General features: G+C 42.7%; 2 protein-coding genes across 2 annotated transcripts in view; both read right to left on the reverse strand.

Annotated features, from left to right (window-relative positions):
* Nucleotides 1-137: 137 nt before the first annotated feature.
* Nucleotides 138-3554, reverse strand: igfbp1a (insulin-like growth factor binding protein 1a). Its single transcript, XM_077594726.1, has 4 exons — nt 2990-3554; nt 2664-2833; nt 1864-1992; nt 138-1388 (listed from the first exon to the last, which is right to left on the reverse strand). The coding sequence occupies exons 1-4, from the start codon at nt 3372-3374 to the stop codon at nt 1278-1280; spliced, it is 795 nt and encodes a 264-aa protein (XP_077450852.1). The 5' UTR covers nt 3375-3554; the 3' UTR covers nt 138-1277.
* Nucleotides 3555-8761: 5207 nt separating this feature from the next.
* The window catches only part of adcy1a (adenylate cyclase 1a), a 151915-nt gene continuing 143056 nt past the window's right edge, over nt 8762-17620 (reverse strand). Inside the window, exon 20 of the mRNA XM_077594570.1 lies at nt 8762-9134. Within this exon, the coding sequence (XP_077450696.1) occupies nt 9084-9134 (51 nt within the window). The 3' untranslated portion in view covers nt 8762-9083. The remainder of the gene's footprint in view (nt 9135-17620) is intronic.

Below are 17620 nucleotides of genomic sequence, written 5' to 3' on the forward strand. Positions count from 1 at the left end.
CCCCGACTAGAGCAAACAGAGCAGGTCAAAAGGTAGTGCACAGCTGAGCGTCCTTGGCAAACTGTCTAAAGTTAGATGAGGACCTCCACTTGAAATTCCCCTAATAACATTCTTACAAATACACTCAATATAGAAACTGGGGTTAAGTAATGTTTTTATTAAATATATCACCTTTTCTTACATTACATCTCAATTACAAAAGTGAGCGAGCAGTTAGTCTCTTTGGAATAGATATAAACAATACTCTCCAACAGCAGCATGTAGATCAGAACAGAGGCGCCACTTGTGAACCACAATATGGTTAAACTGTGGGACTTCTTAATGTGGTCATGTGTTCTTAAATAGAGAGAACAGCAACATAGAAGGTAGAATAACACATTTTGTTGATGGACACATAAACACAATTGAGAGAGGACACAAATACTAGAGGTAGGCAAATGTTGAAATACCCGTCTGAGTGGAGGTGCATTTACTAGACACCAACCTGTCATACGATCTGCACCACATTGGACTGTGGGGAAAGGTTTTCTGAGACTTTGTAATGATTGAAATCAGACATTTTAGTCACATTTAGTCACTCAAAACAGCTGATGGTGATTCACATAAAATAATGAATGACTGACATTTACATGACAGCAAAGTGAAACAGAGAGAGGAAGGACAGTGAGGGATAGAGCGAGATAGAGAGAGTGTGTGTGTGTGTGTGAGAGAGAGCGAGAGAGAGAGAATGAGAGAAAGTGAGAGGGAGGGAGAGAGAGACAGAGAGGTAGAGTGTGAGAGAGAGAGAGAAGAGAGGGAGTGAGAGGAGAAAAACAATAATAAATGACATTTGAACACTCAGTGCTTTCATTCTAGCTTGGTTTGTCACAAACCAAGACCAGACCACTAAACGGAAGAGCGAGCTCAACTCACCAATGGAGCTAGTCAGGGCCGATATAAATATATGCACATAAAACACTCATGAAAAAATAACTGACACAAAAATGTCATAAATATCAATAATAATTACACAAAACAGCAAAATTCAACTCAACTGAAATAAATAAAGTCTAAAGCAAATTAATCAATATTTAAATCTCCATTCAGAAAAGTAAAAAATAGATTATTTTCCTCTTCTCTTTGGGAAAGGTGTTTGAGAAGGAATGGGGTGATAGCAGTCCCAGAATGACAGTGTACCTGATTAAAACACCACCAAGGACCGGGTCAATAAATTAACAGCTATCAAAATGGAAAAATTAGTGGCTTGCTTCTTTTTCTTTGGAAGATGCGCTTCTCTTTTAAGAGCACTCGGAATCAGCTGGCAGATCGGTGGAGCCTAAAATCTTCTTGCCATTCCATGAGTTCACACACCAGCACCGTCCCCTTTGATTATCCAGAGAGGATTCGCACTGAAAAGAAAAGAGAAGTTTTATTTTTTTCCCCCCACTCATCTTCTACAATGCTGGTTGTCCATCTCCTCACGCCCTGCGATTGATTGTCTGACCACCAATTCAGGGTGTCCCCTGCCTTGTTCCCGTGGTTGGCTGGTATAGGCTCCAGCATCCCCCAACCCTTGTGAGGTTAAGTGCTACGTAAAATCCAATGATGACTACTATTCAACACGCAAATAGCGGGAACACCAAGTTGATAACATGTTGATCATTTAAACAACTTTTTAGACAGGCAAAATATTAGAAATAGTTCTCAGATGGAAGCAGTACTGTTTTTCAACATTCACCTGCAGCACTCTAAATATTATAAACTGGTCAAAAGGTCAATCGAAAAATAGAACAAGTGGAACTGTGTTTAATCTTTAACATGAAGGATGCCCAAAAGATGCAGGGTGATGTGGTCATTCTTATACCACAAATTACTCTGACCAACCTGCTTAGCTTTGTAAAGCCCGTGTTTATCACAGTTGGGGAGGTAGAATCTGGTCAGTTTGTCTCCTAATTTCTGTTGGGATTTGGCAATCTTCTCCAAGGCTCTTTGCAGCTCAATATGACAAGGCCCCTGTGTGGAACAAGTGGGCAACGAGAGGGTTAAATCAAAGCATTTTTGTATTTGAGCGAATATCATCTGATAGATCATATGTGTCAAAATGCAGGCCCAGGGGCCAAATCTGGCCCGCCGCATCATTTTGTGTGGCCTGGGAAAGTAAATCATCAGTGTCGACTTTCTGTTTTAGGATCAAATTAAAATGAAGAGTATAGATGTATATTAAATTTCCTGATTTTCCCCCTTTTAAATCAATAATTGTAATTTTTTTAATCATTTTTTCTGTGTTTTTAGTTCAAAAATAATTTTGTAAAATCTAAGAAATATATTTAAAAAAAGCTAAAATAAACATTGTTTTAGATCTATAAAAAACTGAATATCCAGGGCTTTTAATCCAGTTCTTTTAATCCATTTATATTTAAAAAATCTAAATATTGAATCTAAAATGGTCCGGCCCACGTGAAATCAAGTTGACGTTTGAGCGGCCCGCGAACCAAGCCGAGTCTGACACCCTTGTGATAGATACTACAAACACTGCATTTACTTATCAACCAGTGTGCGTGCTCCACCTAGTGGCGTATGCTATATAGTAATCGTGCCTTTGCCATGTCTAAACTTTGAGCAACATATATTCTATTCAATTCACAGTGGTAGTATTCCAGAACGCGTCGAGTGTTAAAAATCACCTGCTCGACTAATTTCTTGCGGATGGCAACGAGTTTGGCCTTCATGCTCTCCTGGGTGTCGGCTGCCACCCTCGGGTCGTACGGCTTGCTCTGGCCGGGAAGGTAGTAAGAGAAGCTGGGGTCCGAGACCACGGCCATATTCTCCAGCTCAGCTTCTTGCTCTCCCTGATCTGGAGAAAGGACGTTGAATTTACGTGACGTGGGATGGATGGAGTAAACAATTATAATAATTAAAAAGCACAGGTTGCAACACTAATCTTATTAGTAATCGGGGTAGATGAATGACTAGATCATGTGTCTGGGGGAGGGAGGAAAAAAAGGCCTACCTTGTGTCTGACTCCGAGGCTCCGGTGTCGGTTTCGGCTCGGAGCTTTCCGTGCACACAGCTTGTCCTCGAGTGAGAGAGTGCAGCGGTCGGGGGTCCCCCGGTTTCGGGGCGCACCTTAGTCCGGAGCCGCACGGGGCCGTGTAGATGCCGCACAGCTCGTCCGCTGTGAGGGCGCAGGCGGGACAGCATCCACAGCCGGGCTCCCGCAGCACCTCAGCGCACCCGGGATCCACCGGCGGACACTGGCTCAGCCTCTCCGGAGTACACGAGGAACATCGGATCGGTTCTGGCACCACCACAGGGGACCCCAGCGTCCCTGTTGCTAGTAGGGAGCACACCGCTGCCACCATGACGTGTTTCATGTCAAATCCACCAAAACGCATATTTATGCCTATACACCACAGTCCAATAATCTAAAATTGTAGCAAGATAGTGTGAATATTGAAAAGTAACGCGGTGGTTTTCCCACGGTATCTTGCTCGGTTGAGGGTTTCCTTTGATTTTGGGGAAAATGTCGAAGAGTGCGTTGCGCGCAGCCCTATTTATAGCTGGCTCGTGTATGTGTGTTTGACGCATCGGCGTTATGAATGATTTCAGAAAAGAAGGTGTACTGATAGCCCGGGTTCTGATTGGCCCGTCCACGTCCGGCGGCCGGCAGCTCATTTGAATACAACAATCGCGTCAATATTTATTTTGGAACACTCCGTACTTGCACGTATTATAGACGAGTGACGACACTAGTCTCTGAAGTTGCAATCAAAGACACACCAGGATGCCGCACTTAAACAACTTTGCTTACTTCAAAATCGCCAACGACATCTGTGTAAAAAAAAAAAAACTTTTTTTAAGGCACAATTTTACTTAATTTGCACCATTAGGTTTTAACGAGGTCTATTTTGTCCAGATTTATTCATTTAATCAGTTTGAGTGATAACGTGGGTTTTTCTGTGTGCCGATGAAAGAGGCTCCTTTGTTTGCAGCTCCCCATTCATTCAACTTTTAACATCCCGTTTGGGAAGCTCAAGACAGTCATGAGGGGGAAATGAGGTTTGGGTAGGCCATTCAATAGGACGGGTTGGCTTTCATTTGAGACCCCCTCCCCCCCCCCCCCCCCCCCCCCCCCCAAAAAAAAAAAAAAAGTGTATCCGTGCAGGCAGACACCTTAGATCGAGTAAAACATAGCTGTGTAAATGATAGCCAGTTAGAACTCCGGTCTTTTACGCTTGCTATGAGGTCGAAATTCGGGTTACACCAAGAAATGTCCAGCCGAAATGAGCGGTTTCCTTGTTTATTAAGATTAAAAAAAACTTGGATCGGCGCCACGTTGACCTGACGTGTCCACAGACACGTCCTTAACGCATTCTGTTGGGGGGAAGCTTTTATGGCTCCCTCGGCGAATCACGTTTCCACGAGTTCCTGCCAATAACTACATCACATGCGATGAATTTTATTATTGAGTACAATTGTGTCTGACTAGATACGTGTGTAGTACTATAATTTCATGAACAGGCTATTTCATGGTGACTTGTGATGCAACAGGCTCCTATGTGTGATTGGCTCATGCAACCGCTTTATAGGATTGCATCATCTGTCATTCAAGCTTCCTGCTCACGTGAGCTTACATTTGTGCATATATCCCAGCTAAGTAAAGATTTCAGCATGCAGCAAATCTCATGGGGAATGAAGGTATTTCACACCCATTGGCACTTGTGACATTCTTACTCACCACTGCAGACCGAAAGAAATTGGCCGCGGACGAGATAAGGTTTTGCAATGCAACAAAATAGCTGATGCTGTTCAATCAAACCCACAAAAATGTTGTGAACCGCAACATAATTAAACGAGTAATATTTATAAAGATCACAGTGTCTCCATTTTGGTTTTGTGTTTGATTGTATAATATAAACCAGAAAAATAATCCGCCATCGATTCATTTATTAAAGCAGTAGTCTTCACTCGATTTTTCTAAAGTTCATAAAAATGTGAAAATCCATGCTGAAACTCATAACCGGAAGCCACCCTTGCTAGCAGCACTGAAAAAAGGTACTCATGATAGGGGTGACCCTATTCGCGATTTTTCGATTACCGCGGCCATGCCTGGTCTACATTAATCACGATATTCGATCCTTGTGTAGGCGGTTCGGGCAATCTAGTATATCTATAGCTATATATTATATATCTATATATATTATATATAGCTATTATATATATATATATATATATATGAGGAAAATTCAGATCAAATTTTTGCCCTGACATAGGAGACAAATTTGACATACGAGCATACGATGCGGTCGCTAGGTGGTCCTTTTCAAGGTGCGCAGTGATATTCATGACGAGCTGGAGGGGCTTCTTTTAATATGGATAAAGAAGAAACAGTTAGCGGACTCTGCGGGGACTTGAAATTAAAGCAAGCAGCTAAGAAAGGTGATACTTTGACGCCAGCCGAATCCTGCAAAGGGAGTCGTGGTTGGTTCGATAACTTTGAAAAACAAACTGGGGATACACTCGAATGTAAGGCAAGGGGGAGCAGCTAGTTCCGACTCGAAAGCCACGGCGGAATACATTAACACCTTTGCCCTGGTTATAGCACAACGTTACATCCATTTTTAAGTGTGTGTATAGTAAGCAAAGTTCATTTAAGTTATATTTAAAGTTTATGTTATGTTACTTAGTGTTACAAAAGTGTAGTCAAGTCTCTCTCCTCCGGCGTTTACTGCTACCATCTGTCTCAAAGGTAAGAACTCCATACAATACTGTATACAATAATGTCACATTTTAAGCGCCACACTCCGACCAAAAGCCACTTTCCCTCACACTTTTCATCTTTTTCCAGAACCATGGCAAATTTCCTAATTCATGTGTCTTCAAACCTCGTTCATCACAGAGTTCTAACACATTGGTTCCTGAAATTTACTTTTACTATAGTTTTTCGCAGTGGCGGTCGGTGCATTTTCTCGTAGCGCCTTCAACGTATCAATCCAACCCTCAAAAACTATATTATGGCTATAAAACCGCTACTGCAGCTAGAGCTGCGACACATAAAAAAATAATCAATAAAATGCACAAAAATGGGGTAAAATCCACTTCCTAGCAGCATTTCATGATTAAATACAAATACTGGAGCTTTTCACACATTAAAACCAGGCCAGGGGGGCGATTTTCCCGGGAAAAGACAGCGATAAACGTCAATGGCGTACGGGCAAACATTGCCCGAAAATGGGGTAAAATCCAGCCGAAAACAGGATTTATTGATTAAATACAAATACTGGAGCTTTTTAGACATCAGAACCGGGCCCGGAGTATCATTTCCCCGGTAAAAAGACAGCGATGAACGTCGATACGTCCATACGTGAAATGACAAAAAAATGCACTAAAATTAGGTCAAATCCACTTCCTAGCAGCATTTATTGACTGAATACAAATACTGGAGCTTTTGAGACATTACAACCAGGCCAGGGGGGTGATTTCCTAGGGAGAAGACAGCGATGGACGTCAATGGCGAAATGGCAAAAATTAAACTGGGATAAAATCCACATCCTAGCAGCATTTAGTGATTAAATACAAACACTGGAGCTTTTCAGATATGAGAACCGGGCCCACAATTGAAATATTATTTAGGAATATAGCCATATTTTACTCACCAAAAATCCTTTTTAACTGTACACAATATCCATCCTCCTTTCTTTCTTCCTTCTTTCCTATCGCCATCGAAGCTAATGATGAAAGTTGAGCCTGTCCTGTCATATTTCTGGCATAGTCCGTTTTGAAAATGGCTTTAAATCAAAACAACAATATTCTATTTGGTTGTGCAGCTAAGTTAGCGCACTGAAAGTGCCGCACACACCATTTCCCTGGCTGTAACAGGCTTGCTAGCTTTGGAGTTGACCGGCCTTTCTTAATGATGTCCATTTTTTTCTGGAAAAGTCCGTCTGGAAAATAGCTTTGTGAGAGAAATCTGCAACAGAATCCATTTGTTTTTGCCGCTGTCGGCCATTGTGGGTGGCGTTTGCGATCTCTGGCTGCTTTGGCCCGCCTACTAGCCAATCATAGTTTGTGAAAGCAATGATATGTCCCAGCCAGCAAAATGCCAACGCCTATGAAAAATCATTGTGGGGTTGCCAATTCGAAATCTGATTGGTTAAAAGCAACAGTCTTGTTTAATGCAGCAGACCCCGCAGAACTGATTTTGAAGGCTTTGAGGCAGATCTGGCAACAAATAATGGCTGAAATGTGATTGGTTAAATGCTTCAATATGAAAACACACATCTGGAAGCAGTGCAACCAGGGGGGAAAGCAATGAAAGGAAGCTAACAGACCATTTGGAATAATAAGTATTGATGGACAAAATATAATATGATTCAGATATTTCTTAGGCCAGCAGAGAAGGCCTTGAAGGCCCTGACGGCCCGCCACTGGTTTTTAGTACAGCTATATTCCTTGCTTGTCGTCATTTTCAGGCTGTTACTTCCAGTGCGAGTGAAAAAAGCGGCATGCTGTTACCAAAGTGTTGAGTCTTGCTATTGACCAGCTTGGCGACGAATGCCTGTGTTCACGTGTGTGTGTACATGTGTTTACCCAGCTGTCAAACCTCATTTACGCACTCGCCCATCCACCTTGATGGAAAATGTAATTGCATATCTTGTTAATTTGAATGGCTCAATAAATAATGTTCTTATGCTTTTTCGTATTTCATGCAAAATTGGTATACTTTAATCATTTTTAAAGTTTTTTGGGGGGTAGTACTGAGGACTTAAAATGGTTGGAATGAATTATGGTTTTCAATGTTAAAACATAAAGCACACACTCATATTACGGACAATTATGAGTGTTCAATCAGCTTACCATGCATGTTTTGAGGATGTGGGAGGAAACCCGGAGAAAACCCTCGCAGACGGGAATAAAATGCACATCCACACAAGAAGCCTGTATGTGATAACCACACAGTCACTGTGCCTTCTAGATCAGGGGTGCCCATTACGTAGATCACGATCTACCGGTAGATTGCCGAGGAATTATCGGTAGATCGCCCAGGAACCATTGGTAGATCACACGACAATAACATTTTGATCCCTCCCCTCTGTCCGTTTCCTTAGCAAGGCTCTTTTGAATTTAGCATGTCCACAGTAAGCTTTAGCATGAATTGAGAGTGGATTTTTACTCCCGTTCCTTGCCGTTTCCATACATGTTGACAGAGTCTAATGTGAGGTATATCAACATCAATAATTGCTGAGCTTTGTCAATGCCTGTAAAAAAGGTAGATTGTCGAAGGTTAACTCCTTGAAAAGTTGATCTTGGAGCAAAAATGTGTGAATACCCCTGTTCTAAATCAAGTGACATGCCAATGAAATAGGAAAAAAGCAGCCCCCGGTAGGGGATTGCCCCACCTTACCTCTGTGATGAGTCACACGTACTTACAAGGGACTCCCCGTTCTTCCATTCCTATACAAGCAGCTAATAAATTATTCACAAATTACAAAGGGCCGCTGTGGGTGCAGGTTTTTGTTCCAACCGATCCAGCACAGACAGATTAACCAATGAGATTTCTGCAGAAAACAAGAAGCACCTGACTGCAATCCACTGATTGCACTTGTAGGACACCAGATTGGTGAAAAGATGCCCTCCCTATGTGTTGGAATGAAAACTCGCACCCACTGCGGCCCTTTGTGGAATAGTTTCACCCCCCCCCCCCCCCCCCCCCCTGTCAGCTAGTCCAATGGTTAAAAATTGCAAATGTTGGACTCAGCCTTGTGTGAAGACCTTTGAATTTAATTTTGTAATAAAAAAAAAATACATTATGACTAATAATGCTTGAGCTCAAAGTAAAATAGAAAACATTCATTTATTCATTTTCTATACTGCCTCTCCTCACAAGGTGCACGGGAGGTGCTGGCACCTATCCCAGCTAACTACGTGCACTTGGCGGGGGACCTGAATTGGTGGACCACCAATCGAAGATCATGTGGAAACAAACAACCTTTCGTGTTCACGCTCATATCTAGGGGCAATTTAGAGCATTCTACCAGCTTACCTTACGTTTTTTTTCGATGTTGGAGAAAACCAGAGTACACAGAGAAATCCCACGCAAGTCTTCAATGGCAGGTCTGGACCTGGGATCGAACCCTCGACCCGAGATCTGAGAACTGTGGGGCTGACGCATTAACATCTCACACACAGGTACGCTTCCAGAAAATATTTATGTCATATTGCTTCAATCAGTCCTCAGATGAAATACATGTACATGCAGCCATAGAGTATTATGTGAGTTTATGTGCTGCCAGGAAGGAGCTACCGTATTTTCTCGCATATAAACCGTATAAAAAATGATGACTGAATCAAGGGTACGGCTTATATGCGCACAAATTAGACTTGACATGCACAAAACTGCAAAGTGACAAACACGAAACGCCACAACGCAAGACAATGCTGCCGATACGGTCATTTATTTCAAAATAGAGAAAAGATAAACAGATAAAACGCTAAACACCATTTATTTTGACGTCTATGAATGAAATTCAAGAAAAAATAAACCGTATCTTGCATAAAACTTGAAAAAACTCACTTACTTGTGCCTGCCATTGCTCATTCAGGGCGCCGCCATCTTACCGTAGCTAAACGTGCTCTGACTGGCCAGACGCGAGTAGCCTTGATACATGTGTTTGTACTTGTGCATGCCATTGCTCATTCAGGGCGCCGCCATCTTACCGTAGTTAAACGTGCTCTGACTGGCCAGACCCGAGTAGCCTTGATACCATGACATCCCAATTGTTGTTTAAGGCTGATCGAAGGTCTTACGGTCGATCATTAAAATATCATCCTTGATGTTAGGGTTATTAATCTTACATTATTATATATTTGCTGGCAATGAAGAACGCTTTGCTTTACTTAGGGTTATTAACCTTACATTATTATATATTTGCTTGCAATGAACGCTTTGCTTTACTTAGGGTTATTAACATTAAAAAAGTCATTTTAATACATCTGCTTGCAACCGTGTAATGCTTGCTCCTGAGTGAACCTAAACAACGTGAAGGTCACTCCCCTCTGCAGCTGGACTTCTCAAAACTATTGTTCACACCGAAACATCGAGCTCCCTTGGGATCTGGAGGACTTTTAATTGTTTTGTGAAACATCGACTTCTGAAAGTGTGGTTCACATCAAGCTCCCTTGGGAAGATACGGAGGACTTTCAATTGAAAGATCATCAAGATATTTCGGAATTAGAAGCAATATGACCGCCACACAGTGGTGTGCCGTCAGGGCCTTCAAGGCCTTCTCTGCTGGCCTAAGAAATATCTGAACCACAGACTGATTATATTATATTTTGTCCATTAATACTTATTAAATGATTCCAAATTGTCTGTTAGCTTCCTTTCATTGCTTTTCCCCATGGTTGCACTGCTTCCAGATGTGTGTTTTCATATTGAAGCATCTAACCAATCACATTTCAGCCATTATTTGTTGCCAGGGTCAGAAATCTGCCTCAAGGCCTTCACAATCAGTTCTGCAGGCTCTGCTGCATTAAACAAGCGTCGATAAGACTGTTGCTTTAACCAATCAGAATTCGATTTGTATTTTTGTATTTTTTTTTTTTTTTTACATTTTTATACCTTCTCCTGGCCGGGCTGGCTGTTTGCCCCGCCTCCACCCTCACGTTCACCATCGAAGGGCTGTTTGCTGTTGTATTCCCTTCAAAATATTTCGAAAATGATGCACACAAATGTCCTCACAATAGGACAACGCTCGACCACTTGGCAATGAGAAGTAGGCTTAAATGAGCGATCGCGAGAGCTCCTTTTCTTCGCTAACAAGAGCTAACAGGCTAAGGGGGGGGGGGGGGCGGACACACCAAAAAATGCAATGCTCCGCCCAGTGTACATTACAAAGAGGTAGTTGCGACCAGAGACATTGCAAAGAGTGAGTTGCGACCAGAGATATCACACGAGGAGTTGCGCAGCCTGATGATCTTATGAGCAGCCAACGAGAAGTAATATATACCTCGTAGTAGCGATCACTCCGGCATTCGCGCTGAGTGACGGGAAAAAAACATGGAAAAATGCAACGCTCTGCCCAGTGCTCGTAGATATCTGTTATACACGAAAGAGATGGGGTAAAAAAGACAGTGCGCTACAATGATAAACAGCCTCTCATGTCTTGGGCCCCTGGCTTTCTCGTATGTTGAATTTTTTCTCGTATCTAGAGATAATTATTTGCACGAAATTTTACTCGTATCTCGTAATGCTCGTATGTAGGGGTGCTCATTCGATTTGGTGACACCAAGGCCTTCTCGCAGGCGTAGGGATACGTCATTGCCTTCTCGCAGGTGTATGGATACGTCATCGCTTTCACCAACTATGATTGGCTAGTGATAGAGTGGACTAGCCAGAGCTACCAAACTGTGTCTGGAGCGAGCTGCACAAGCAAATATATTGTTGTGTTGATTTAATTGCGGTTTTGTCAACCCACAATGGCTGAAGGAGAAGAAGAAATGGATTTGTTTGCAGTTTTACTGTCAAAGCCATTTTCAAGACGGACTTTTCAAGAAAATAAAGCTGGACATCATTAAGAAAGGTCGGACAACTCCAAAGCAAGCACGCCTGTCACAACCGGGAACAAACATTTTCAGCACTAAATTGAATAAAAACATATGCCAGAAATACGACAGGACAGGCTCAGCTTTCAGCATTAGCTTCGATGGTGATAGAAAAGAAAGAAGAAAGAAAGGAGGATGGATATTGTGTACAGTTAAAAAGGATTTTTGGTGAGTAAAATATGGCTATATTCCTGAATAATATTTCAATTGTATGAGGTTATTATTGATGATTTTTTATGTGTCGCAGCTGTAGCGGCAGTAGAGGTTTTATAGCCAGAAAATAATTTTTGAGGGTTGGACTGATTCCGATAGCTGAAGGCGTCACTAGGAAATTCATGGACCGCCACTGCCACCACACCATATTAAACTTCTGGTAAGAAAATTGTAATTTCTGTCATCAAAAAGCATCAGGTTCTCGTCAAGATAGACTTTTTTTCAAATTGAATAATTGTTTTTTTAAAGACAGCCATATTAACTTCCTTATGATAATGATCCAAATAATGTGCAATCCAGCAGACGATCGTGACAGTATCTCAGAAATACCACATCAGGTGATTTTTCTTAAGATTCTCCCTTCAAAGTAATACATTTGTTCTCTCTATTAAACCCATGAATATGGAGGTGAAAATTCTGAATCGGGGGGCGTGTTATATGAGAGAAATTGTAACATTCAATGATTTTAAGGCAATTTTAAGGGTGCGGCCTATATGCGAGAAAATACGGTAGTACATGAAGTCGATGATGCATGCACACCTCAGTTAGTTTTCAAACAAGGTTGTGCTTGAGTAACACTAATGCAATACAGTTTTTTGTAGCTAGCTGTTGATTTCAGATCTGTCAGTTACTGTATTGAATTTGCAAATTAATTGGGGTTTAAAGATTATGAATGTTAAAGATCACAAGTTTTCATATATTTGATTGCTTTTTGCGCTGTCAGAAGAGGGAGACAGAGTGGCTAAGCAGAACAGAGTTATCTCAGGTCAGGGACAGACCTACTTTTTATGTACGCTGCTGGATCCAAGCCCATCCCAAACCACAAAGTGAAGCCTGTGTTGTTGCTGCAAGGCTTGTGTTATGGGGATGATTAGATACGTTTCCAGCTCTTTTATATGTGACATGATGATCAAACAGCACTTGGCATTGGACATTCCCTGACTGGAATGTTTACGTTCGTCAAGATTACCCGGAAACTGTCTTGTTGTCTTAGGAGTTGCTCACATTTAAGTAACTAGACAAACAGAGACACAAACCCCTCAATTCCATTACAGTGATTCAGGTCTTGCCCTTTGCAGAGCGTCAGAAGGGGATTACTATGACGTATGAGCTCAGTAAAAAAGTGTTGTTTGAACTCACACCCACAGAAAGAATGCACACCTGCATGACTAGTACACGGGCTGGCTGTCTATTGCTCATGTATAATGATTCATTTTTAGTAAGATGTTGATTGAAGCAAATGTAATTGTTGGATAGATCTTATACGTTATGGTATATTAAAGCGATCTGATATAATTTTATGTTTTATTAAAATGTGTTCTCAATGGATATTTAGGTGGTGTTAATCAGATCTACGGAAGGTTTGGGTAAATTATGTTCTTTCAGCATCTCAAAAGCTTATACTGAAATAAATATGGAAAACTTTTTGCACATTTTGGGGGGTGAACATAAAAAATTACAGAAATACTGTCACTAACTATGCAAACAAATCAACCTGGTCATTGCTATAGTTTGATGCCATCAAATATACATTGTTCGAGCATTTTAGCATGTGGATGCACACCATGTAATGTAACTGCATTGGTGGGTTCCATTCATGCAAACGCATGAGGCGAATAGCCTTAACCATCAGAGGTTTCCATGGCAACAACAGAAGGACTATTGCGTGAATTGTGGTTATTTTATGCCGCAACGCCCTATGACCCTGAGGTACGCTACTGAGGATATGTCTGGAAAATCTGTGTTAACAATTGTAATAATTCAATGAAGATTATACAAATATCTCACTTCTCCCTGATAGGTTCAAATGCGGTCTGACGACTGCGACATATGACAAGTAATGCTTTGCCTTTGGTTCCCTATATCGCAACTATCTTTCCAGTGTGTGGGGTAAGAATGTTCCCATTTAGGGTTGCCAACACCCTAACATAAAATAATAATACCTCACTGGTAGCGCCAGCTGGCCCGATAAACTGTAATCCTTTAATTTCTTTTTTTTGTGAAGTCATTTTTTTGTAATTATTTGACACAAATCTGAATTAATTAGGTATATATTTGAGTTATATATAATCACATGAAAAATAACAATTATCCTCAATGTATTAGTATTGTCGGCGGCCCAGCGGATGAGTGCTTAGCGCATCAGGTTCACTTTCCTGGGTTCCTGGGTTCGGATCCTGGGGTCCTGGGTTCGGATCCATGGCGGCATCTACCTGTGTGGAGTTTACATGTTCTCCCCGGGCCTGCGTGGGTTTCCTCCGGGTAGTCTGGTTTCCTCACACATTCTGATCACCTGCATGGTAGGTTGGTTGGACATTCTAAATTGCCTCTGGGTATGAGTGTGAGCGTACATGGTTGTGTGTTTCCTCATGCCAACGATAAAACTGTTGCTTTCACCAATCAGAATTTGATTTGGCGACCCCAAGGCCTTCTTGCAGGCGTATGGATACGTCATTGCCTTCTCACATGGGTAGGGATACGTCATCGCTTTCACCAACTATGATTGGCTAGTGATAGAGTGGACTAGCCAGAGCTACCAAACTGTATCTGGAGCGAGCTGCACAAGCAAATCTATTGTTGTGTTGATTTAATAGCGGTTTCGTCAACCCGCAATGGCTGAAAGAGGAGAAGAAATGGATTTGTTTGCAGATTTACTGTCAAAGCCATTTTCAAGACGGACTTTTCAAGAAGAAAAAGCTGCACATCATTAAGAAAGGTCGGACAACTCCGAACCAAGCAAGCCTGTCACAACCCGGAACGAACATTTTCAGCACTAAATCGAATAAAAACGTATGCCAGAAATACGACAGGACAGGCTCGACTTTCAGCATTCAGCATCAGGCCCAGTCTCAACACCCCCACCACCACCCTGCAGCAATACACTGACGTTCCGGGAACAGGAAGTGAGACTGGTAATGCGGTCTGTGAACACCAGGAAGGCTGCGGGCCCTGACGGAGTACCTGGGAAGGTGCTCAAAGCCTGTGCTGACCAGCTGGCTGGAGTCTTCACAAATATTTTCAATTGTTCCCTGCAACTATCCATCATTCCATCTTGTCTGAAATCTGCCACCATCATCCCTGTCCCCAAAAAGCCAACCATTGGCAGCATGAATGATTATAGGCCTGTTGCCCTCACGCCTGTGATCATGAAGTGCTTTGAAAAGTTGGTAGCCCGCCATATCAGGAATACAATCTCTCCCTCAATTGACCCTCACCAGTTTGCTTACAGGGCAAACAGGTCCACTGATGATGCTATTGCCATTGCTCTTCATACAGCACTGAGCCATCTGGAACACCCTGGGAACTACGTGAGGATGCTCTTCATTGACTACAGCTCAGCCTTCAATACCATAAAACCGGACATTCTGACTGACAAACTCTCCCACCTTGGACTATCCTCTTCAATCTGCTGCTGGATAAAGGACTTCTTGACCAACCGCCCACAGACTGTTAGACTTGGTCCCCACCTCTCTTCCTCCATTACACTAAGCACTGGCTCCCCTCAAGGCTGTGTACTGAGTCCTCTTCTGTACTCCCTGTACACCTACGACTGTGCACCCACCCACCAGTCTAACGCCATCATCAAATTCGCTGACGACACCACTGTGGTCGGACTCATCTCAGGAGGGGATGAGTCGGCTTACAGAGATGAGGTCAACAATTTGTCTTCGTGGTGCTCGGTGAACAATCTCACACTGAACACCACGAAAACTAAAGAAATAATCTTGGACTTTCGCAAACACGGCACAGATCTGGCCCCACTCCTCATAAATGGAGTATGTGTAGACAGGGTCCAGTCCTTTAAATTCCTGGGGGTCCACGTCACGGACAAGCTCTCATGGTCTACTAACACCACGGCAGTGGTGAAGAAGGCTCAGACACGACTCCATTTCCTCAGGGTGCTCAGGAAGAACAACTTGGGCTCCAATCTTCTGAGAACCTTCTATAGAACCACTGTAGAGAGCATCCTGGCGTACGGCATCACAGTGTGGTACGCTGGAAGCACGGCGGCAGACAAAAAGGCCATGCAGAAAGTGATTAACACTGCCCAGAGGATTGTCGGCTGCTCTCTGCCCTCACTTGAAGACATTGCCAGCCCGCGTTACCTCAGCAGAGCCAAGCACATCATAGGGGACCCTTACCACCCTGGCCACAATCTGTTCCAGCTGCTGCCCTCTGGCAGACGCTATAGGTCCCACAAAGCTCGGACAAATAGGCTTAAGGACAGTTTTTTCCCCACATCCATCAGACATCTAAACTCGCGCTAACATACACACACTCCCTTCTGCGGCATATGAATAGATGTTTGGTTGGTGATCTGCCGCCTCCTAGCTGACTTGAAGGAAGGTAAGTGGCAGACAGTGTGCGGTAATCGAGAGGTAAGCGACCTGTATGTAATCGAGAGGTAAGCGACCTGTATCCACAACAGCGGAATGACAAATTACAAGTCCGTAACTTACACTTATTTAGGTCTTTTGCCGATTAAACGTAGCTTATGGAGAAGCACCATCAATTTCGTCACACGCAGTTTCTGCGTGTGATGACAAGTAGGCTTTTTTGTGTTGTGGTAATGACGACATGGCCTATGTCCGATTATTATTATTATTATTATTATTAACTTTGATGGCGATAGAAAAGAGGGAGGAAAGAAAGGAGGATGGATATTGTGAACAGGTAAAAATGATTTTTGGTGAGTAAAATATGGCTATATTCCTTAATAATATTTCAATTGTATGAGGTTATTATTGATGATTTGTATGTGTCGCAGCTGTAGCTGCAGTAGAGGTTTTCTAGCCAAAAAATAGTTTTTGAGGGTAGGATTGATTCTGACACGGACCGCCACTGCATTCCAATATATAGTTTTATGTATTTGTATAGAATGTAGTTTTTAATGTGTGGGCCTATTATGGCTCTCTGAATCATCTCGTATTCGAGCCAGCTCAGTCACGCGTAAACCACTCTCTTTTTTTTCTGATTGTTTCGTGCTTAATATCGATTGTCATCATATGCTTTTTCTTCTCACTACCCCTAATTGCACCGGCTTGCATAGGACACATTGTTTTTCCCCTTAATTCTGCACTGATTATCTCATCTTATTTTCTGAACTGCTTCATCCTCATTAGGGTCGCGGGGGGTGCTGGAGGCTATTCCAGCTGACTCAGGGCCAGAGGCGAGGGACACCCTGAATCGGTGGCCAGCCGATCGCAGAGCACAAGGAGACAGACAACCATGCACTCACCCATAACTAGGGGCCATTTAGAGTGTCCAATCAGCCTACCATGAAACTGGAGTACCCGGAGGAAACCCACGCAGGCCCGGGTAGCATATGCAAACTCCACACAGGTGGACGTGACCTGGATTTGAACCCAAGACCCCAGAGCTGTGAGGGCGACGCGCTAACCACTCGCGCCACCGGGCCACCCTCTGCACTGATTAATGCAAAAAAACCACGTAAAAAATTTAACCTGTACGCCCAGTGCTCTTAGACATCTTTACGGGAGGGAGATGTGGTGAGAAAGACAGTGCGCTGTTATCATGAGCAGCCTCTCGCGCACTCGGCCACCAGGCTGTCTCGTATCCTCTTATCTCAAATTTGTGTCGTATCTCAAGGCAAATATTTGTTTGGAATTTTCCTCGTTTCTCAAAATGTTCGTATGTTGGAGCACTCGTATGTCAAGGTATTACTGTATTTATATATGCATATAACTGTGTAACGTTTAATATATACAGTTATTGACATTGTATAGACGTGAAAACATGTAAGTATGGTAGATATAATATAGTAGATATAATAGGGGTGATCCTACTTTGCGTTTTTTCGATT

The sequence above is a fragment of the Stigmatopora argus genome, chromosome 24 (assembly GCF_051989625.1).
Source record: "Stigmatopora argus isolate UIUO_Sarg chromosome 24, RoL_Sarg_1.0, whole genome shotgun sequence".
In the NCBI taxonomy this organism is placed as follows: domain Eukaryota; kingdom Metazoa; phylum Chordata; class Actinopteri; order Syngnathiformes; family Syngnathidae; genus Stigmatopora; species Stigmatopora argus.